The 23,396-nt window shown below is 53.8% G+C and overlaps 1 protein-coding gene across 3 annotated transcripts in view; it reads left to right on the top strand.

Annotated features, from left to right (window-relative positions):
* Positions 1–23,396, top strand: part of Bcar1 (BCAR1 scaffold protein, Cas family member) — a 38,132-nt gene that overhangs the window by 391 nt on the left and 14,345 nt on the right. The window contains exon 1 of one of the 3 annotated variants that reach the window (XM_028892752.2): positions 2,148–2,302. The exons of 1 other annotated variant lie outside the window; for it this stretch is intronic. In XM_028892752.2, coding sequence (XP_028748585.1) covers positions 2,291–2,302 — 12 coding nt within the window. In that variant the 5' untranslated portion in view covers positions 2,148–2,290. Of the gene's footprint in view, positions 1–2,147; positions 2,303–14,814; positions 14,920–23,396 lie in introns of those variants that run through there. One more of the 3 variants, XM_028892753.1, reaches the window with a different exon arrangement.

The raw sequence follows: 23,396 nt of genomic DNA, 5'->3' as shown, positions 1-23,396 counted from the left end.
TTCAAAGCCCAACCCTACCTGCGCTATCCCGAGTCCCCGTTTCCCGGTACCCATAGTGTGAAAGGGGTATTTCACTGCTCCCCGACTTCTGGCCTGGACACCTAGAATAGACAGAAGGGAGAGAGGAGCCAGAAGTCTGCGAGATTCCCGGGCCAAAGAAAAAGAAAAGGAAGGGAGGCGAGGCGGAGCCTGGGTTAGAGGGGCGGGCCTCCGAGACCTCGGGCGCGTGTGGCCTGGAGCCCAGGCGCCAGGCTGAGCTGCTGTTCTCGGCTCAGAAGCCCGGGTGCCAGCTGGGCGCGGGCGGGTGGGCACGGGTAGGGCCATGTGCCAGACACACACAGAATGCCCTTTGAGGAGATGGCAGCTGTCGGCCCAGGCACCCCTCTGGTGGCTGTGGCCTTGTCTGCCCTCTCCTAGCAATACCTTGCACAGCACTGGGAACAGCTACTCAAGAGGCACAGGGGCAACCCTATTCAAAGCAGAGAAGGGCCCCCTCATCAGACCTAGATCTAGGACCTGGGTCTGGTGGCTGTCCTGATGGCCCCCTTCTCGAATATCCCCCCTTTATTGTTGGGTCCGTTCTCAGAATCTACCTAGGGGTTGAGGGGACCAAGAAGGTTGCCCCGACCTTAGGAGGAAAAAGTTGGGGGACCTGGGGCCACCCCTGAGCCTCTGAGGAAGTCAGGTATCCACCCACTGTACACTTGGGAGACAAAAAAGCTTGTCCCTGGGACTGGAGAGATGACTCAGTGGTTAAAAGCACTCTCTGCTCCTGCACAGAGCCCAAGTTTGGTTCCCAGCACCCACAAGGCTGCTGCAAACAATGTCTGTAACTCCAGTTCTAGAGGATCCCATGCCCTTTTCTGACCTCTGAGGGACCAGGCAGATACATGGTGTACATGCATGGGTGCACAAACACTCACACACACACACACACACACACACACACACACACACACACACACACACACTAAAAATAAACCAGACAAGGAGGAAAAGGAGGAGAAAGGAAGAGGAAAAAGAGGAGGAGGAGGAGGGGAAGCCACAGCCACCTTGTCTCTAGGTACAATACTACAAATTTCCTAACGGGCTAGCTGAAGCTCTCGGTCCCCTAGGTCCTCTCATGAGCGAAGTCGGCTGCCGATCAGCTTTTTGGGACAGGCTATGTACCTGTTCCTTTGGGAAAGCAGTAGGCTGACTTCTTAGACACTGCCCACAGAGTCCATCTCCCACTCGGTGTAGGTACGTGCTCACCTGCCCAGGAAACAGTAGCCACTAACTACCCTGGGTTTGGCCTTGTCCAGGAAGGGGTCCCCTGGAGCAGCGACAGTCTGTATGTGGTTGGGCAGCAGAACAGACCACTGGTTCTTAGCCTTGGGGTAGCTGATGTGTCTCAGAGTCTCGGTGCACTGAGAGGAAGGTGAACACAGCAAGAGTGTGGCAGTCTGAAGACCAGTGTTCATGTGCCCACTGCTTGCAGGTGCATGTTTGGCTACCTCGTCAGGTGTGAAACGGGTGAAGAAATTAGGGGTGTTAACATGGGGAAAGGAAGGCTCAGATCTCCGAAGGGCTGCCTGTCTTCCAGGCCTGGGCAGGAGGGCCCACTGTGGGACCCTCCCTGAAAGCCACTCTAAATTTCTCTTTCAGGGGGACCCAAGGCTTAAGTCAGGTTGCTTGCCCGGAGTCTGGAGCTCCCTGGGGGATCGAGTGGGCCCTGGAGCAGCCTTAGGCTTCCTCTCAGCTTGGGGCGGGGGTGGGGGGGTGCAAAGGAATTCTGGCGTACTGCTAGCTGATCTAAGATCGCCTTCACCCAGACGGAGTCTCTACCCTATGTGCTCCCAGACCTGGGGAGTAGGAGCCTTGGGACCCACACCGAGGGACGGGCCGCGTTGGGGGGGTGGGGGGGGATTCTGGGCTCCAGAACCGGGTGGGCGGACCGGATGGGATTTTTTTTTTCTCTAATAGTGCGTCTGAAGGTGGCCTTTGGAAGGACGGGCAAGGTGTGGAAACACGGCCTCCTTGCCCTGTTGTGCCGACAGAAAAATGCTGGGGTCCCGGGCCCTCGCCTTTAACGCGGGCGGCGGCGGAGCGGGCGGGAGGGGGAGGGGCGGCGCGGGCGGCGCATGCGCGGCGCGGGGGAGCGGCCGGACGGTCCGGTGGCGGAAAGCAGACCGAGGGCAGCGGCGGAGAGCGCCGGGACCCGGCGCCGGGGGCTGTGAGCGGCGCGGGCCCACCGAGCCCCGAGCCAGCCCGCGCCGCTGCCGCGGGGCCCCGGGGGGCGGCGGCCAAGATGACCGTGCCGGTGAGTGCTGACCGCCGGGGACCCCGCGCCCCCCGCTGCAGGCCCGGGCCACCGGGGGTCGCCGGAGGGTCTTCTCGGGTTGTGTGTGGGGGGAAACAGGATGGGGGCGCCGCCCCCTCGCCGGCTTCTCCGACCCTGCTCTTCCAGCCTCCTCCAGGATAGCCGAGTGGAACCGGGGCCCGTGCTGGCCCCACCGGGAGCTCCCCGGGACGGCTGGGTTGGGGAGAGGGTGTGTGTGGGCCTCTTCAGGGCCCCTGGGGCTGGCGGAGCCGGCGGGGGTCCGCGCTCTTCCCCGACCTCTTACCAGAGTGGCCAGGTCGACCGAGAAGAGGGCTCTGTCACTCCCTGGAAGCCCGTGTCCAGGTCAGCCGGGCCGGCCGAGGGGTCGGAAGGTCTGTGCTGTTCCCTAGCAAACTCCCTGGGAGAGCTGCCCTATTGTGCTCCCGGATCCCCACCCGGATGGCCAGGCGTGGGGCGGGGTCTGTGCTGTCCCCGAGGCACCCTCACTCCGGAATGGTTGGCTTGGCTGGTTAAGAGAAAGACCATCCCTCCCCCTGCCTCTGCTTTATGCACTCACTTTGTGGGAAGTTTTGTTGAACAGTTGATTGAGCCCCAGGGCCTTTCGACCAGCGCCTCCTTTCTGTAGGGGCTTCCCCTTGCTTTGATACCCCCTCTTCCTAACCCATCAGACAGACTTTGAGCAGCCCTTAGTCCAGGGCTTAACAATTGGGCCATGGGTCTCTCCTCCTGAGGCAGCCAGTGATGATGGCTACCTGGGTGACGGACTGACTCAGGTACAGGCTCCACTTTACAGATCGACAGAGGTGTGAGCCACACCTTCATCCTGTCCGCACTGTAGTAATGGCCTGCAGCCATGATTTCTCTGCTGAGTCAGGGGTTTTTCCCAGTGACAGGAAGGGGCAATGGGCCAGAGCCTTGTCCAGCCTGGCCTTATTCTGGGACTGCTCTTCATCTACGTGGGGACCGGGTTCTCTCTGTGATGCAGCACATCAGTCGAGGCTTCCTGGCAGCGCAAGTGGCCTCTTAATTAACCACCATAGGGTATGGAGATTCCTGGAGAAAAGAGGCTTGTGTAAGTGCAAAGCATTGTTATTACAGAATTAAAGATCCCGGCTCCTGCCCGCCCCCAGAAGTGGTAATGCTGAGTTACAGATGAAAAAATTAGGGCTTCCAGGCTGTGCTGATGGGAGCCCCCCCCCCATCTCTTCTGGTTCAAAGCGTAATTGCCTCATCTCTAGGAAGAGACAGAGAAAGCCTGCCAAGCCCCTCTCCTGCTCTGCTCCACTGTTCTGCAAAGCTCAGGATTTTCTCTGGCTCGGGGCATAGGGCACCAGCCAGCTCCACCCCAGTGGACACTGGTCAGAGAAACAAGGCAGATGGCCGAGCATGCTGGAGGGCCAGGGTCTCCAGAGCAGTAGTGAACAGTGAGTGGCCCTCTGGACAGGCCTATGGTTGGGAGGTCCGGGATTGGTTTGGCTGTCTAGAGTCAGTACAGACATGGAGTCTTACATGGCATGCAGACCCTCAACCTCACAAGATTTCAGGTCGTCGTCCTCGGCTCTGTGCCTCGGTGGCACCATCTGTAGCTGGAAAGGGTCTGGTAGGACTTATCTAGATAAGAATCACTATGAAGAGCTAAAGTCAAGGCCTGTCCCCACCACACTCCCCTCTAAAGGTCACTTCTCACCCTCTCACTTGTAGCCACAGCCCTCAGTAATTCTGCATGGCGTATAGCTAGGTTGTCAGACCACTGTCCTCTCTCCTGGGACCTTGGTACCCTGGTGGAGGCTTCTAGAAAGAGCTGCCTGCCCTGTCCTTGCTCAGGGAGCCCAGACTGGTGAGTGGCCATGTGATCCTCGGGGACACGTTTGAGTTTTAAGCACACCCATTCATTTGGGCAGCCTTTTCCTGGATAAAGCTGACGCAGGCACTTCGGCCCACAGAAATTACAAGATGCTCCAGATGGAGATGGGAGATGATAGCAGAGAGAGAACTTGGGATGGACTAGGTCGAGTTGATGTGGTTTCCTGTAGCCAAGCAGGGTCTGTACAGGGTTTTGTTTTTGCTTTGCTTTGATTTGGTGTTTGAGATAAGATCTCATTGTGTAGCCCTGAGCAGACTGAAATTCACTGTGTAGACCAGGCTGGCCTTGAGCTCCCACAGAGATCCACTGCCTCCTCCCAAGTGCTGGTCTTAAAGGTTTGTACCATCACATCTTGCTGTGCCAGGGTCTTAGCTCTGTTATTTGACCCCTGTGGGAAATGGGATCCATGGTGGCCCTGGCTCCCAGCTCATGCTCTCGCCTCTGCTGGGAGCTGAGAGCAAGGAACTTCAGTCAGCAGTGTTTGGCCACTCATTTCCTGACTGTCCTCTGACATCTGCCTTCCTTCAGTGCATGGCTGGCCAGTGCCATAGGCCTCTCTGGCAGTCTGTCCTAGCTTGAAGTTCACACTAGAAGATGACGGTGTTGCCCTCTCAGACCCATGCTCGTGAGTGACAAGAGGCTGGCTGCCCTGTCCCAGGAAGGTGAAGAGCGAGTCCTGCTCAGAGCAGGCCCAAGCAGTGTGTCTCTGCCTCTTGTGTCTTGTCTGTGAAACTGGGCAGCTCCTCTGGCCTCTGCTGTGCCCCTTCTTGGAGGGTGGGCCCTTCAAGGAACACAGATGCTGCCCCATGTAAGCAGTGTCCTGTGTGCTGTGCATGGGCATGAGCGCCGACAGGGCCTCAGGGAGGACCCATATGTGCCCACAGTCGCATAGCCAGTGAGAGGCAAGGCAGTGGGACCCAGAGCGGCAGCGTGGTAAAATGGCCATCATCCTGCACGGCCACTCAAATTTCAGGGCTGCAGCCCGGAGAGCAGTGGACAGCTTTCTGTGGCTTTCCAAGTGTGACCCTACCTGTTGTTGTTGTTGTTGTTGTTGTTTACTATCCTGAAAGGCAAACCTAGTCTCTTTGTTGTCCGTGCAGACAGCCATCTTGGGCTCACAGAAGCTAGGCAGCTTGCCCATGGCTGGGCAGGAGAGTTGATGTAGTTTTGACTAATCTAGCAGCAGCCAGTGGAAATCAGTGGGCACTTGGTTGAATCTGGAATGATCCTGGGGCCCCTCTGTGCTTGAGTAGTTGGCTAGGGAGCCAGAGGTCTGAACCAGGGCTGGCCGGGTAGCCAACTGCAGCCCTGTGGGAGGGGCACAGGCTCAGCTCAATGCCTAAGCCCATGCCACGCCCTCCCCTGTTACTGGACTTTGGTCCTTCCTCCCCTTCCCGTTGCAGTAACTGGTTTCAAACCTTGTGCCTTCTTTACCAGGTAGGTTGCCCCTGCTCACCCATGCAGCACTGCCCCTGGACACCTCCTGGCCTCATTTGTTACTGTGTATTTAAAGACGGGATCACGTGGTGGCTAGCAGGTTCTGTCACAAGACTGAAGGCTTCATCAGGTGCAGGACCTGTGACCACCTGGCCAGTTATGTTTTCTCTCATTGCGCCAGCTCAGCTGCCTTCTGAGGGTGTGGAGTCCATCTCTTATCTCCCTTACCATGCCAGGGCAGGTAATGACGGCCTTGTAAACCTTCAGATTGCTCAGTCTCTTTTTTATTTATTTTATTTTCTTCAAATAACTTATTTATTTTTATTTTGCGTGCACTGGTGTTCTGCCTGTATGCATATCTGTGTAAGGGTGTCAGATCTTGTAGTTACAGACTACATGTGGGTACTGGGAACTGAACTCATGACCTCTGGAAGAGCAGTCAGTACTCTTAACTGCTGAGCCATCTCTCCAGTCCCGAAATGGCCGTTGCTCTTTTTTTTTTTTTTTTTTTTTTTTTTTTTTTTTTTCCCAGTCTCTTTTATTGAAGATTAAGTGGGGAATCACAGAAGCTGCTGCTTCAGGATGGGGACAGTGTTTTGGTAGATCAGGGCTACGAGCTCTAGAAGGAACCTTGCTGAATTCTACAATAGTGAGTTACAGAACCTCATGCTTCAGTTTCCTTTGGGGTGGTATGGGAATGCATTGAGCCCTAGCATTTGGGAGGAGGTCAGCAAGGAATGCATGCAGCTCTTCATAAGAGGCTGTGTAGTGGCTGCTGCTGTGAGATAGTCACTGATTCCAGCCTCTCCCCATACCTTGGCAGGTATGATATCCAGGGATCCGCTCCTGACCCCTGTCTCTCTCCAGTGGCTTTTTCTTTGTGGTTCAGTTCCTGCCAAGGCCTTAGTGGTGAGATGACCCTGGCTTCCCCCCCACTCTGCACAGACTGTTGAATTCCATCCTCTTATAACTTGGGCAGGTCATTGTCCTCACTTCTCCAACAGAGTGGCTTCTGATGGCACCATTGGCTAGCCCACCACATCTCAGGCCGCCTGGGTGCTCTGCTGCTGTGTTCTCTGTGTGGACAGGGTTGCATGCACGGAAAGCCACGGGGGGTGGGGGGTGCAGCCTTGTCCTCAGGCATGATCTGCAGCAGCATGGTCTAGCACTGGAAGTAGCCAGGCAGGACTTCAGTCCCATCTGCAGATCCCAGTACCTTAAGGTGCTAATGATGGCATCGGAAGGGCGAGTGGCCCTGGGCAGCTCTGGGCCACTCCTTTTAGTCAGCTATGCCCCCTCCCTCCTACCCACCACCCTCAAGGACCTTTTCCGTGTCCAAGCCTCGGACTTAGCTCTACATAGCTGCCTGCTTTCTTTGTTTCCTGGCCAAACCTCATGATTTATTTTCTCTTTTGGATCATTGTCTTTGTTGTCACCATTGTCATCCGTGGTGGCGCACGCCTTTAATCCCAATACTCGAGAGGCAGAGCCAGGTGGATCTTTGTGAGTTCGAGGCCAGCCTGGTCTACAGAGTGAGTTCCAGGACAGCCAGAGCTGTTATACAGAGAAACCCAGAGTAGAGGTCAAAGGATGACTTGTGGAGTCATTTCTCTCCTACCTTTATGTAGCCCCAGAGAGGGGACTTAGGTCGTCAGACTTGCCCGGCAAGTGCCCTTGATTCTCACTGGCCCCCACTGCTTTTGTGTGCTCTTAGTCATTGTTTGCTGAGACATCGTCTTCCTCATCCAAGAAAGAGAGCCAGGACCTCAGCAGAGGTGATGAGAGACACCCACTCTGGCAGGAGAGATGGTCACAAGTTGTGGCTCTAAAGTTAATCTCTTTTCTAGGGGGGAGATTGGAGGCTAAGGGGGCTTTTCAGGAATTTTATTATTAAACCTGCCAAATTCCAAGAAGGATTTGAAACAGATTATAGCGGAAGGCACAAATAGTGTTAGACCATCAAAACCTCCAGAACTGTGTAGTAAATGAGCATAGAGGAACATTATTCCAGAAAGCCTAGGTTAGGTGGGCACAGAAATTAACTGTAAGTTCCCTGACACCCCGGAGTGGGTTTAGGGTCCTAATACCTGCCTTGGGGTCTTTCAGAATATTATGCAGCGTCATACATCCTTTTCGTTTGTGCTTTGTTTCATTTTGACCTGTTGAGATTTTTATTTTGAGGTAGATTTTTACACATCATGAAATGTGCAGGTGTTAAATGTACAACAGGGAAGGTTTGGGCTTATGAAGCCCTCCATCAGGATAAGGAATGCCATCATCACCTCAGAAAGTTCTCAGAGGCCCCCACCAGGCAGTCACCACTCTGCTTTCTCTGTCTTAGACTTGCCTGTTCATTCTGTGTTAGTTCTGGCTTCTTTCAGTCAACAAAATAGAAACTGCCATCCACATGGAGAGCATCACTGCTTAGTTCCTTCTTGGCTGCTGAATACTATTCTCTTTATGGATATGCATTTAGCCCATCCTCTTATTGATGGATAGCTGTCTCTTGCTTTTGTTTAATGTGGATTTTTAACTATGAAAACATTGGTATATTGGTGGAATTAGAAAACCTTGTATCTGCTGGGCGGTGGTAGTGCATGCCTTTACTCCCACTGGCCAGCCTGGTCTACAGAGCTAGTTCCAGCACAGCCAGGATGGTTACACAGAGACATCTTGTCTCAAAAAACAAAAACAAACAAAGAAGGAAGGAAGGAGGGAGGGAGGAAGGGAGGAAGGAAGGAAGGAAGAAAGGAAGGAAGGAAAGAAGGAAAGAAAGAAAACCTGGTATATCTCTCCGCCTGGTCTACAGAGTGAGTTCTAGGACAGCCAGAGAAACCCTGTCTCGAAAAACAAAAACAAAAACAAAAACAAAAAAAAAAGAAGAAAAAGAAAGAAAAGAAAACATGACATCTAATCATGCACGCTCAGAGGAGTCTATGCCCTCAAACACTATATCTACCAAAATGATCTGTTTGCTCAGAATGCGATGAGACCACAGGCCTCCCTGTTCACGGCCTCCCCAGCAGGACCTGGAGAGTTTGCATTCCCCCACCTGCTCATCAAAGCTTAACTTCAGGCTTTTGAGTCACCTGTGATTTTCCCAGGGCCTCATTCTGTCCTGAAGGTCCTGGCTGGAGGGCTGCAAGGAGAGCAGGTCAGAGAAGATAAATCCTGGACACAAGCTGACTGGTCCTTTCCACCCTCCCCAGCTGGGACTGACCCAGACATCCTACCAAGCCACTCCTGTTTCAACTCTGAGAGCCCAAGTCCAGGATACACCATACCCTTCAAGAGGCCAGAGGCCAGAGCTGGGAGCAGCTTGCCAAGAGCCCCTCCTGCAGTCCCTCAGCCCTGAGTCTGCTCCTCCTCTCCCAAGCAGCTCACTTGCCTGTGCTTTTAAAGTCAGTTTTCACTGTGATTTTTCTCTGCAAAGATTCACACACTTTCTGCCATGTCAGCTCCACAGAGAAGCTCCCAAACCCCTTGCATGAACAACCGCTCATCCCTGCCACCGTCTCTGCCCTCTCTGAGATCTCATCACCACAGACAGCTGTGATTATCTGCGCATGCCCACCTTCCTCAGCCCAAGTGTCAATTTTCTGAGGATGAGACTCTCCATGGCAGTGTCCTAGCACAGCACAACACTTGACATGCATCTCACACTCAGACCGTGGGTGTAAATGGAAGAGGTGCGAACATAACCAGCCACCCCAGTGCAGTTCAAAGGAAGACCTGCTCACCCCAGCGTTGGCTATGGATCTGGTGTGGCTTTACTCCAAGGAGGAATTGCACCCAGCTCCTCAGATCACGTTTTGAGAGAACATGGGGAATCTCAGAACATCTGGAGAGGGAAGAGGGAGAGCAGGGAAGGCTTGGCTGGGGAATAGGCTTAGAGGTGTGCACTTGTGTTTGTGGGGGTGGTCCAAGGGAAGGTGGGTGGGGCTTGATGTATAGTGATATGGGATGTGGGTATGCTGCTGGCACTGAGACACACCCGAGTGCCCTGTGCATCCATATCAGTGCCTGAGTGTGGACCCAGCTGCTGGTAAGGGTTGCCTTTAACAATATGCATACTGAGGCTCTGAGAGGTGCAGTGACCAGCTGAGGAGCCATTTGTGAAGGCTCCTGTTCCTGTAGGTTTAGTCAAGATGAGGCCTTGGTCTGGATCTCCTGAGGCAGATGGGGCCCTGCTGTGTAGGCTGAAATAGATTCCTGTGGGATCACAATGTTTCTTTGCAAGGAAGGAGCTAGCTGCTTTTATATACCCTGGAATCCCTGGGTTGCTGCCTGTGACCCTGCTGGCCCTGTAGCTCACTGACTCCAGCCCCTGTGACTGACAACCCTGTTCTCTGCCCATCTGTGGTTATCTGTGGCTGTGGGCACTGGTGCTCAGTAGAAGCTGCTGAGGGCATGTAGCAGATGGCATGTGAAGTCACCCCCTCTGTCTGAACTGCTGGTTGCTATGGGAGAGTGAGAGCAGATGGCTCAGCTGGTGAGGTCTCTTGACCACACCCTGTCCCTGCCCACCCAGCCTTGCAGACAGAAGTAGGGCAGCCACCAGCCCCTGAGCTTTCTCTCCAGGGACAGGGACTTGTCCCATGCTTCCCGTGTCCTTCTTCCCTGCTCCTCTCTTCCTTGACAGGTTTCCTCTGCTAGTCTGACTCTTCCCTAATGTGGAGGGGATGAGGAAGCAAGAGTCAGATTCCAGAGGCAGCCACAAGGGCAGCCACACTAGTCCCCAGCCTCTGGTCCACACACGGAGCAATAGTAACCAGTACCCTTGGCTGCCAGCACCCAGTGAGGCCTCTGCTGGAAGGGAGTCCTGTGTGAAAGAAGCACTTCTCTGAAAGTGCCACTGCCGCAGAAGATGTGAAAATGTCCAGGACCACACATGGAGGGAGAAGGAGGAGTTGCGAGGGGTGCTGCTTTTACATACCCTGGAGTTTGTTGGGAGGCCTCAGTCAGTTTGTACCCTTCTCACCCCTGGGCTGTCCCTACATAGCGGGGACCTCACATCTTTCAATCCTAGCCCTGCATCAAGTCCATGGGGACTCGCAGGAAGGATGACAACAGACATGGCTGACCAGGAAGAATCTGGCTCCAGGCTGTAGGGCCCCGCCCACCTTTCTACAGAGTTACTACTGTAACGAGGAGTGAATGCTCTCATTGGTCATTCCAGCCTTGGTGCACAGGGAAGCTCTAAGGCTTACAGTGCCAATACCTGCCCTAGGAGTCCACACTGTGCTGAGGTCACCTGGGGTCCTTTCCCGTAGGGACGTGCTTGGGTTGATGAATGGGCAGTTACAGATGTAAGCTCTACTGCCATTTCCTGGCCATGTAAGCTGGCAGAGGCACTGCCCTCTGAGCCTCTGGATGGTGGCATTCCATCTCCTGTCCCCAGAGTGGTGAGGATTGACTGATGTGATAGACTGTGTCAAAGGGTCCCTGTAGCCTTGCCCAGGTTTTGAGCTTGACACGGTGAGGATCCCTCTCAAAAGGAAGGCGACAGCTCCGGTGGCCCTGTAGGGACAACATGTCTTCCTGTCCCTGGGGCTTGCAGTGCTCACCTCCGGTCTCAGGAAATCCTTTCCCACTGCCGCTCCCAGAGCTGGCCATCAGCTGACCTGTCCAGCCCAAGCTTCGGGAGGGGAGAGGCTGTGTGCCTTATCTCATGCAAGTCATTTTATGCCTGCTCTGTTCACTCTCGGTCATTTGCTCTTTGGAAGTGGTTCTCTTGTAGCTGCATGGTCTTCCTGGAGGGGCTGGCTTGTTCAGGCGTTCCCCTAGAGTTGAGTATTTCCGTTATTCCTTTTCCTTCTTTGCCGTTGTAACTGCTACAGTGGACATTACAGGGCATTAAGTGGTGATAGCTCTTCTGTGGGGCCTGTACTGCTTCTGAGGTTCAGAAGGCCAGAAGACTCCAACCTTATCCCAGGCTGTTCTCAGTAGGGTCCAGGACAAGCAGTAATAGGCAGTTGAGTGGCCTCCTCTGTTTACTACGCAAGTGCCCATTCCATGCCCCAGAGGTTAGTGATATCCCCCTGCATCCTGTGAGCTCATCTTGGAGCTGGCAGAGACTCCAGGCCACTCCTGGGATGGCTGACAACTGTCTTGGAGGGTGGGAGCTGTGGGCTGGCCATGCCTGTGCAGTGGTTCTGCAGCGGCACCCTCTTCCAGCGCCTCCTTTGCAGAGCCACCTGTGTGTGTCTGAGCCTGTCGGTGTATGCTGCACCTGTGTGGAGCTGCACTTTTGTGTGCTCGTCCCCGTGTGTGCCTGCAGCGTGTGCCTATGTCTGTCTGTGTGCTCAGGCAAAAATCTGGTTTCCAGACAGGCGGTGGTGGAGCACGCCTTTGATCCCAGGCAGAGCCAGGTGAATCTCAGTGAATTCGAGTTCGAGGCCAGCCTGGTCTACAAAGTGAGTTCCAGGACAGGCTCCAAAGCTACACAGAGAAATTCTGTCTCAAAAAAAAAAAAATCTGGTTTCCTCTCAGGTCTCAGGCTAGCTCTTCCCACAAGAGCCACCTCTAAGGTTCTACCTCATTACACACAGCCCTCATCAATGAAACTAAACTTCGGAGGAGTGCTGGCCCCAGTGCTGGATGCAGGGTCATTGTTGGTTTTATTTTGGGGGGGGGGATATGGGAGAGGAGGGATTTCTTGGCTCTCAGACACCTGTCTGTTTGGAGCCCCAAATGTGACCTAGGTCTCTAGCTTTAGCCTGGAGTGTCCTTGTCCCCAAGTGCCCTTTCTACCGCAGCGTGGTCCATGTAGGTTAAGGTCTAACATCCCCACCATCCTCCTCTGGATGTCAGCCCTGTCCTTCCTGTACATGGATTGCTGTGTGACAGTTTTGTCCCCTGTAAAGTGGGGCCAGCACTAAAGCTTGTATTGCAAGGCTGCCGTGGGCATGAAATGAGCATGTGTCCCCAGCCGGCATGTGTCGGTGCCGGGGAGGGCACGTGTGTTCAGGCCAGCACAGAGGCCACAGATGTGTGCAGACAGTATCCCTGTCAGCGCTCTTCCACATAACGCAGCATAACCAGCCTAATGGGTGCTCCTTCTCCAGTAGCTTGGGAAGCAGCGCCACACCCCCAACAGCACAGTGGGGTGTCAGTCCTGGGGTCTTGTTTCCAGAGCGGAAATGCCATTCCAAGGCTCACAGGCTGGGGGGGGGGGGCGGTGTTTAAGTGGAAAAGGAGCAAATTTTTGAAATGCCTGAGCCTGAGTCCAGCTCCCTTCCCCCACTTCCACACTCATAACCACAGCCCTCCCCCAGTGCCACTTTAATCTGTTTCTGAGAAAGGAGGGTCTCCCTTTCCCAAGGTCCTGGCTAGTCACTGCCTCCCTGTCCAGCCCAAGCTTCGGGAGGGGAGAGGCTGTGTGCCTTATCTCGTGCAAGTCACTTTATGCCTGCTCTGTTCACTCTCGGTCATTTGCTCTTTGGAAGTGGTTCTTGGCCAGGGGTGGAATAGAGGCTGTCTATCCCCTTGGAGCCCTACAGGTCTGGCAGTGACTCCTGGATCCTGCTCCTCCCTCAAGGTAGAGACCCAGCGACATGTTGAGGACCCTTCAACCCCACACATTGGGACAAATGCTTAGGCATGTTCCCACTAGCCTGGACCCACTGAGTAGCTGGATGGAGGTGGATGTAGGAGGGTGAGAGAGAGAGAGAGAGAGAGAGAGAGAGAGAGAGAGAGAGAGAGAGAGAGAGAGAGAGAGAGAGAGGAGTAGGGCATGGTGACCAGCAGGAGAGAATGTTCCGGGACACTGGGTCATTTCTCCTTGCCCCTCCCCTCCCCCATGCTGTGAGCTCTGGCCGGCGGTTTCTAAGCCAGACACCCTGGGGAAATGCAGGTGTTTTAGCTTTTTCAGGAGGGTTACGACCCAGGAATCTGGTTTAACCAGGTGTTCAGAGGACTTGTGAGCACTCTCCGGGCTGCTGTAGCCCAGCCCCTGATGAAGGAGCTCTGAGAGAAAGTCTGCACAAATGCCTGTGGAGGTTGGCTTTGAGCATGTGTGTGTTACCCACCTTCTCCAGAACTTTATGCTGAAATTAAGTGGGTCTATCTCACTGCTTCCTGGCATCAGAAGCTGCCTGATAGTGTGCAGTGAGGGGCTGGGACTGCGGACTGGTCAGGGTCCTGTGAGGTCTGAAATTAGTTTCATTCCAGTTTTCCCAGCAGTCTGTGCTCAGAGATTTGCGGCATCCAGATTTTGCTGCTTGGGTGACAGTTACTGACCTGAAACCTAGCAAGGAGCATTGAGGTGAGCCAAGGCTCTGTCCACTGCTTTCCCCGGGTGCTTTTCCTCCTCCCTCGTTCTCAATGTGCACATTTCGACGTTCCTGAAATAGACAAGTTGGAGCAGGTTTCAAGTAGGTTGCTGGGCACGAGTTTTGTGTCTGGACAGGACTCAGGAATGGGGTGGGGGGTCCTCCTAGGGCATGACTGTGACCTGATCGTGGAGACCCTGCTTCCGGAACCTTCACCGAGTTCAGTGAAGAACTGAAGCACGAGTTGGCAAGCCTCTAGTTCCTTGCTTAGTGGCCAGAGGCATTTGTGGAGTGGACGTAGTTAGCCCTGGTGTCACTCCCCGTGGGCTTCAGGGAACCAGCTGAAATCCTATATGGTCGAGGAATACAGAGGGGCAGGGGTTGTTGCTGCCCCTCTGTAGCTGTAGCTGGCCAACCCTGGGGTCTTTTCTGTCGCCCAGGCTGGCTTTCTGCCTGCGCCTCCCGATTGCTGGGATGCTTAGGCATGAACCATCATGCGGGGTTCCTGGTATCCTTGCACAGTAAGGCCTGTCTACAGTCATGCGCTATTATTGCTTTCAGTAATTGTTTCTTGGGGCATACTCCCTCCACTTTGCCTGGGAATTCAGGTCTGAATCGGATGCCGCGGACACACGTGGGAATACTCCTGGGTTGGTAGGTGAGGAAGGCAGAAGGCCGGCATCTGGAGGGGTAGGAGAGGCTGCACCGGAGCAGACCGATGGGGCCGGGCGGCGTCTTCAGAGGACCTTCACAAGCCGGGCCGGCGGCCGCGGGAGGCGGGGACCTCCCCCGGGCTGGAACCAGTACGGCCCGCCCACCCAGCGTCTCATTTGCATGGGGGCCCGCGGTGGCCAATGGTAGCGCGGCTGGGCATGCCGGGAGCGGGCGGCGGCGGGCGGCGGCGGGCGGGGCGAAGTGGACCGGCTGCGGGCGGCCGAGGAGGCGGCTGAGACGTGCGGCGCGGGCGGCGGGCGGTACGCGGGCGGCGCGGCCTCTGGCCGGCGGGCACCATGAAGTACCTGGTGAGTGTGGGCGCGGGGCCGGGCGGGAGGGGAGGAGGACGTTTCCTGCGGGCCCAGCGCGTCCCTCCGGCCGCAGAGGTACCGGTCAGCTCGGCCCCTTAGCGAGTCGTTCCTCCCTCGGCCAGATTTTCGACCCCCCGCAGCCCACGGAGCTTTGGTGTCGCACTCGGCGTCCGCAGCTCCTGGGTCCTGGCACGGGCCGGGCTGCCTGAGGCCGAACCCGAGGTGGTATGCTGCGGGGCTCTGAGAAGCAGAGATTTGCTGAGGGCTGCAGGCGAGCGGCGAGCCGCTACAGGTTAGGACCTGGGGGGATTTGGGGAGAATCCCCTTGAGGGCAGCAGCTTATCTTCACAGCTCTGCGGTGTAGAAAGGTCTAGGTTGAGAGACGCTCCCGATCTAGGGTTTGCTATGAGTTTGGTCACCTTCACATAACGACCATGTGTCCGTTCCTTGCTAAGTGAGAAAGTTTCCAATTGTCTTGCTCCAGGGACACGCCCTCCTTTCTCGGATGGAGTGTTGGATGGTGTGACTAGCTAGGGCTGATGGGCCAGAATAGCAGGTGTGGGTGCCTAGAGGATCAGGAGCCAGGTGGTGCCTTAGGGAAGGGAGCCGTTGGGGAGGAACTGCCGGCACACCCTCCTGGCACCAGCACTCACCTCCCCTTTGCCCTGAGCAAGGAAGGAACCCATTGGAAGCTGAGTGGAGGCAGGGCAGCGTAAGGCAGTCCAGGTTGAGCGAACAAAGTCACCTTTGGTCAGGGGAGGAAGACTGGAGCTTCTGGCCATTAGTGGTTGTGCGGAGCGAGAGTGAATGCTGTGCGATCTCCTTATGTCTGGCCAAGGAATGAAGTTAGGGCAGTGTCTCAAGGCAATCTGTCTGCACAAGAAAGGCCATCCTGGTTGCAAGGTTATAAGTGTAGAGACTGAGGCAGAGAGAGAGAGGGTGAGTTAGTCCTTTGAACCTGGTCTGTATGTACTGCACCATTTATGATCTCCACTCTTTGTCTGGGATGAGGGAACTTGGCCTTGAGTAGCTGTCGGGCTCTACTGTGGTCCTCTGCTAGCATCCATTCTTTCAGGAGGCCCCACCACAATTTTACCCCAAGACTGGACAGCTTTATTCTCTGTACCCTGCCCCAACCCAACCTGCTCAGGCTGGGAGGCCTTTGGAAAGAGGCAGTGTTACTCAGGCTTGATACTGGGGACTGGGAGGTGGGTGATGAGGATCACTCTCCAGCAGATAGCCTTTCTTCCCAGCATGGAGGGGTTATGGGGTGGCCTCAGACCCAGAGGATGGGGCTAGGCTCCCTTGTCTGGTCCTCCGATTTCTAAGAAGAGTCAAGGCTCCACGTCTATCGTGGTGTAACCCTCCCATCTCTAGGTGAGCTACAAAGTCAGGCCTTTGTGAGACGGGTAGAGAGTGGAGGGGGTGTGTTTTGTATGTTGGAGAACCACACCTTCTGTGATACTATCCCCCTGTCCCTGCTCAGGAAGATGAACTATATTATGAGCTGCTGAAGCCTATTTAGGGCTATAGAGTGTCAAAGCCCCAGGAGACTAAAGATCTGAAAATGAATAAACCAAGGCCTCGTACTAAGATCCTACTGTCCCTTTGCTCTGATCTCTGGATCCTCCATGATGGCAGAGTCAGGGATGGGGATTGCCTCTATTCTGGACCCCATATTGTCCCTGAAATGAAGGGTCAGTCTTAAGCTAAACTCTGCTAAGGCACCAAATCACAAAGATGAACTAGAGCCAGTCTGCTGATAGGGTCACAAATCCTCTATTAGAATCCCAGGGCCAGGGAAGGAAGCAGTAGGTATCTCCACCCTCTGTGGTGTGATGGAGGCTTGCAGATGCCATATCTACAGCAGGAGGATTCCTTATGCCACTATACCTCTGCCCAGACTCCCAAAGGTATGGTACTTGTGACACTTTGGCAGGAGTTGGAGCAGGAATCTGCTTCCGGCCCAGAGCTGGATCTGGACACAAAGTCATTAGCTGCTGCTACTAGAACCAAGGACAGTGTATGTGTATGTAGGGGAATCCCTGGCAGTGGCCACACTCTGCAGGTGGGTTTTCACTCCTTCCTTTTCCAGACCTTTGCCCTGGCTGCAGAGTGTCAGACATGGAGCTGGTATTACCCACTGTGCCCTCCCTGCCTGTGTACTGGACATACTCCTGAGGAAGGCGAGACTGGAGCTGTGGCTCCCTTGGGATGGCTCTGGAATGTGGGGCTCATGCACAAGCCATTTTGAGCATGGTTCTCACACTCTTGCTCCATATCAGTGTATCAGGGACATGATCTGGCTACTTCGTTGTCCATGGGAATGCTAGGGCAGGATGCTGTCAAAGCTGACTTGTCAGGATAGGGAAGGAGGGGAAAAGAAGTGCCATCTCTCGGGACTCCATTGGATCCTGGATTGGGGCAAGGAGAGCTGCCAGGTCCCTAGTCAATGGTCTATGACTACATGACCCTCCAGGTGGATACCTGGGCATGAGTGAGGACAAATGGTGAGCATGACTGCCAGTTGGGCACCCATTCACTGGGCCTATGTCCATTGGCCACTGGGTAGGTGGCTTTGGGACAAGCAAACAGATTATCCCAGAAATAAACTTGGCTCACATTTGCAGTGGTTCTGAGTATGAAGGGAGCCAGTGTTTCCTTAGTGCCTGCTGTGTGTGAGGCTCTGTGCTTGGGGTGGGAGCCAGTGTGTATGCGTTGGGGTGGGACTAGCAGGGTAGGAAAGGCTTGTGCAGTTAACACTTCAGGATTCTGTGAAGCTCAGCATTTCCGGTGAATCCTGACTCCACTTTAATCTCAGAGCCTTAGACCTAGCTCTACTGTTCCTTGTCTCTGGATCAGACAGGTGTATCCTTTCTGAACCTCTGCTTTCCTTTAGATAAGATAGACATAATTCTTGGTGTCCTGGGGTAGTTTTGAAGATGAAGGGAGATGAACATGGCAGGAAGGAGCTCGGCCTGTGACCTAGGGTAAAATTCACTCTTGTCATTAGGAACCTGCTGGTTGTGTCAAGTTGCCCAGTTCCTTTTCTGATTCACCTGGTTCCCATCTTGAGCTGGCTTAGGGCTGCTGAGAACATGGTTTGCTGTGTAAATGAGTATGAACCAGCTGGACCTGAGCCTGCATGCAGGGCGTCCTTTGGTAAGTGGGCCCAGGCTGGCACTGCTCTGTGGAGGGGAAACTGTAGTGTCTTCCACCAGCTTGCACCCTGCCCCATCGTCAGGGTTTAGGGAATCCCACAGTACTCCCAGGACTCCCCGTAAGGCAGCTGGAGCTAAGAAGAATAACCGTCACATCAGTTCTCCCTCTGCTAGCTTGAACCCTGTTGGGTCTGAGGCCTTCACAGGTCCCAGGACACAATGGGGGCCATTTTCAACCAGGTAGTGCCTGTGGGACCGTCCTCCCATGTACAAGGATGTTGTGTGGAATAGGGAACATTGACATCAAGCTAGGGGTCATCTTGGCTCTACTGACTTCAACAGGCACTTGCTGTGGCTCCTCTTACGACAAGCCTGGTGCTCTGGCACCCAGGCTTCTGCTGAAGATAGACTTGTGCTTCCCATGTTTGAGTTAGGAACAAGAATTAGGCAATAACAAGAAATGGCAGTATGTGAGGTGGGCAAAAGGGGAAGTGGGTGTCTTCAGATAGTCATGGGCCTTCCCGAAGAAGGAAAGGGGATGATGTCTGGTACGGGTCTGTAGATGTAGGAGGCAGCAGTAGGTTCCCAGAGTGAGGTGGTCAGAGATTGGCAAGCCAGGCAGTAGCCTCCGTGGTGTCTAGACCAGTGATTCTCAGCCTTCCTAACGCTGTGACCCTTTAATACAGTTCCTCATGCTGTGGTGACCCCCAACCATAACATTATTTGTGTTGCTACTTCATAACTGTAATTTTGCTACTGTTGAATCATAATGAAATAGTTTGGAGATAGAGTTTGACAAAGGGGTTGCGACCCACATGTTGAGAACCACTTGTCTGTACAGGTAATTGTAACCTGGCTCTGCATCTCTTAGAGTCCCACTTGTAGCCATTGTGAGCTTGAGACAACACATAGAGCATAGCGTGAGCCATACAACTGTTCAGCTGAGGGAGACTGGGAAATGGGCTCAGGAAGCTGCCTGCCTCTCCAGCTTCAGTCATGACAGTCCCGTGGGAGACTGCTAGGGGAGAAAGCGTGACTGCAGTGGGCATGCTCAGGCTGCCGTGGACTTGGACCCATCTGGGCTCATTTGGCTGTAGGAAGGCATTGTTTGGGTGGCCTTTATTGGCCCCGGGATGACAGGGATAAGCTGTGGAATCCTACAGTAATCAGCCCCTGTCTGTGCCACTCTGGGGTCACAGAAGTCTCCCTTCACTGCTCCTGCTCCAGCACCTTGGATTCTACCTTTGCTGTGCCTATGTACTCAGCTAGGGAGTCAGCTAGAGTGTTGCTTCCTTAGGAAGGAAGGCCGCGTGTGTGCAAAGGTCTTGTCCTTCGTTATTTCTGGCACCCCACTTTCCCCCTTCTTGGCAAATTATTGCTTTCATGAGCCTCACACAAGCCAGGCAAGTGTGCCACTGAGCCACAGTCCTCGACAGGGCAGATTATTGCTGGATGTCTTTCTGCCCGCTGCAGTTGTAAGCTTTGTGCTGACCAGGCCTCAAGAGGGTGGGTGTGCACTGTCTTTAGGACAGTGGATCTCAACGTTCTGGTGCTGCGACCAGACCTTTAATACAGTTCCTCACGTTGTGGTGACCCCAGCCGTAACATTGTTGTTGCTACTTCATAACTATAATTTTGCTACTGTTAATGAATGGTAATGTAAATATCTGACGTGATCCCCTAAGGAGTTAGGACCCACATGTGGAGAACCACGGCTTTAGGAGTTTGGCAAGCTCAGGAGCCGGGGTAATCTTGTTAAACAGACGTAGGGTCTCCTGAAGCCTGCTTTGTCATCCTAGCTGTGACGGTGTGGTGTTTAGGGGAGAAGGGACTTACCCAAGGTCACATAGCAGTGGGAGGGAGAGCTGGACGCTGGTCTGGGGCTGAACTGTTGCCTAGTGACTTGAGAGAGGGAAGGAGCACTGTGGCCTTGAGTAATAACTAGGGAGGCAGAGAGGCTGAGAGGGCCTTTGCTGGGCCAGCTGAAGAAGTCGATAGGTCAGGCACTGGCAGTGCTTAGGACTTGGGTTGGGCAGGAGAGAGGCTGCCACAGGGGCTCTGGGCCAGAGCACAGCAGCTGACACAGGCAGAGGAACTCCTGGTGCCAGGCTCTTGATGCCACGTGCCCAGTCCATGAGGTGTTTCCCAGCCGGCTCCAGCTGCCCTTGACTGTACAGTTACAACCCTACTTGGCCAAGGCGTACTTGGCAGGCACTCAGTGAATATGGGTTTTAAGTAGAGCTAGCATCTGGGAGGCCAGAAGCCCCGCCGGCTCACCTGGGCTGGGCAGTTCCTCTCTGCTTGGCTTGTTTACTGAACCTTCCCTCCAGCAGATGCTCCTAGCCTTATGCCTTAGCTCTCTCCTGGTGTCTCCAGACCCGCCCAGTGGGCCTCCCTCTGAGCCTTCCCTGCACAGCAATCCTAAGAGGTGAGGGACTCAGGAGCAGGCCCTTCTGTCTACACTTCCACCCGCCTTTGACTGGCTGGAGGGAATTTCCCTGTGACTCACTCTGCTGGCACTTCCTGTGGTCACCAGGGCAGGGGCTAGGGGACCCAGCCAGGCGGCTTGATGTTCTGGGGTCACTGAGGGAGGGTGGGCCTGGTGATTCCCGGAGGCCGGCTGCAGACCATATTTGGGAAATTTGCTTCTCGTGTTTGCAGCTTGGGGATGGGACTGTGAGCCTGGTGGGCTGTAAGGTAGTTCCCATCCCGGCCTGCTCCTCCAGGGGTTCTGGCCTCTGGACCCCTGCCTCTGTTCCATCCTGACCCAGGGCCTGGCATGTGACCCACTGTTTTCTTTTCCTAGATAAGTTTTTTTTTCCCTTCCCTTAAAAAAAGAAAGAAAGGAAAGGAAGAAAGGAAGGAAGAAAGGAAGAAAGGAAGAAAGAAAGAAAGAAAGAAAGAAAGAAAGAAAGAAAGAAAGAAAGAAAGAAAGAAAGAAAGAAAGAAGGAAAAAAAAACCCTAGCTTTCAGAGTAACAGGATATTTTTATGACATTTTCATACATATTTAATTTTGGTTAATTTCCTTCAAAACAGTTTTTTTTCAACTTCAGAATAAGAAATACTTATTGAAAAATTCTGTAAATGAGAGAATATCCATCCCTATTGTCTTGAGTATTTTTAGTGATATTCTGATACCTCATTTTAAAATTGCAAATGATGTTTTATTGTGGAGTTTTTTTGGAGCGGGTGGGGATATCACTGTAGATCAAAGTAACCTAAAACTCAGAGTCTCTTCTGAATGCTGGAAGTACTGGTGTACTCAGTGCCCAGCTTATTCAGTGCACTTTAAACCTTCTGTAACTGGTGTAGACAGAGCACAGGAACTGTGGCAGTTTCAGGGCTCTGCCCTCCTTAGGTGTCTTCCCTACTTGGTCTCTCCCTGGGACTTGTTCTTTTTGGTTCCTAGCTCCTCTGCCCCTGCCTTTTCTGGGACTGGAGAGTTCAAGATGTCCTGGAGAAACAGATGGCAGCTGGTGATACCTCTTAGTGTGGCAGGCCTGAGAAAGAAATCAGAGGTAGCTCCCTGGGACTCCTCTCCTCAGAGCCTGAGCTCCCACTCTGGATTTCTGTCCCTAGGGTATGGCCCTTCCTGCCGCCTGAATTCCAGCTCCTAATTGGTTCCATGAAGGAGGTGAGGTCCAGAGGGTGGGGATGTTTTTGGTTGTTTGGTTGATGTAGCTTTGATTTCCTGTGGTAGGGTTTCACTAGCACAGGCCTTGAACTCCTGATTCTCTGCTTCCACCTCTCAAGTGCTGGGACTGCAGGTTGTGTGCCAGCAGCCTGGCCAGAGGGCAGTTCTGCCCCTTGAGTTTCAGTAGGCAAGGCCACACAGCAAGTAGCCAGAGCCCAGGTCCTGTTTTCAAGTCTAGATCTTTCTTGTGTCTTCAGCCCCAGAGTCTTAGGAGGGACCTTGTAGGTCACCCAGAATTGATGTTTGGTTGAAGGCCAGAAGGGTGCATCTGACCTTCTTGAGTGCCCAGTGGGGTCTTAATCAGGCTCTGCCACCAGCCCTCCTGAAGCATGCATACAGTCTTCTGCTGCTCTTGGAGGACAGACCATGTCCCAGCCACACCTAGCCCAGACTCCTTCCTTGCTCCTGCCCTCTGCCATCTCTAAGCCCAGCTCCTGGGCAAGGAGGCAGTGACAGCAGACCCGCTCAAGTCTTGGCGTCTTGGCCCCCCACGGGGTTCCTGTGCCTTCTTCCCTGTTTCCTATACTGACAGCCTCCTGCCTCAAGTCACATGGCTCCAGCACAGGCTACTTGGCTTCTGGGCCACATGAAGTGCAGATTGCTGTTCTGGGAGTGTCTGACATGGAAAGGACATAGTACCCAGTTCTTGTAAAGCTGTGACAGATGACAGGAGGGAGCTCCAGTAAAGATGGGAGGTGCTGCTCTCCTTTGCTTGATGCTCCTGGTTTCCTCTTGCTTCTTCCTGGAGCCTCAGAAGCACCCACATTAGTAATGTGCCTGGGATCTGTCCCTGAACCATTGTCTTTGACATATGGAGGGTACTGCTTTGTAGGTGGGCATAGCTTTAAGTTCTGACCCATAACACATTTGTTTCTTACTCTAACTCAGGAGGGTGGGGCTGCCTTGCCTCACCTTACCTTTACCCTCTCACTGCTCCGTGGTCAATACAGGTGGGCCCCATATGTGATGGGCAAGCACCCTGGTGCTGAGTGCTCTTAAGATCAGTAAAGCCTGTGATACTGCCTGCACCACTTCCTTAAATACCAGGACACCTGCAGGACCGTGTGACATAATCCCTCTGTGTCTCTTCCTGCTGGAACTCTAAGCATCCATTTGATTTCCCTTGGGTGACTTTTTTATATATTGTGGGCTTTCTGTTGGTCTTGTACCCTTTTTTGTTTTTTGAGACAAGGCTTCTCTGTGCAACAGCCCTAGCTGTCCTGGAACTCACTCTGTAGCCCAGGCTGGCTTCACACTCACAGACATCTGCCTGCCTCTGCCTCCTGAGTGCTGGGACTAAAAGGTGTGCACCACCCCCACCTGGCATCTTTTCCTTTTTGATTGTATGAACTCCAAATTCCTATTAACTTTCCTTGTCCTAGCACTAGGCCATTTGTATTTGAGTCCTGATTGATAGTCTGTAATGCCAAGGTCAGTGTCCACATTGGCTGCCTTCTTACAGTGAGTTTCCTGCCTTCCTCTCTGTGGAGTCTTAGCCTTTTCCCTCTGCTTCCCAGCCCTTGTCCTGTCCCATCCCTGTCCTGCTTAGCGTTCTCATGTCTAGAAAAGAGTGCCTGTGCCTTTTAGAAGTGGTTATTTACTGGCCTCTATGCCTCC

This window comes from Peromyscus leucopus, chromosome 5 (assembly GCF_004664715.2).
Source record: "Peromyscus leucopus breed LL Stock chromosome 5, UCI_PerLeu_2.1, whole genome shotgun sequence".
NCBI classification, from domain to species: domain Eukaryota; kingdom Metazoa; phylum Chordata; class Mammalia; order Rodentia; family Cricetidae; genus Peromyscus; species Peromyscus leucopus.
The sequence above is the reverse complement of the archived record's forward strand: the minus strand, read 5'-3'. Positions and strand labels throughout refer to the sequence as shown.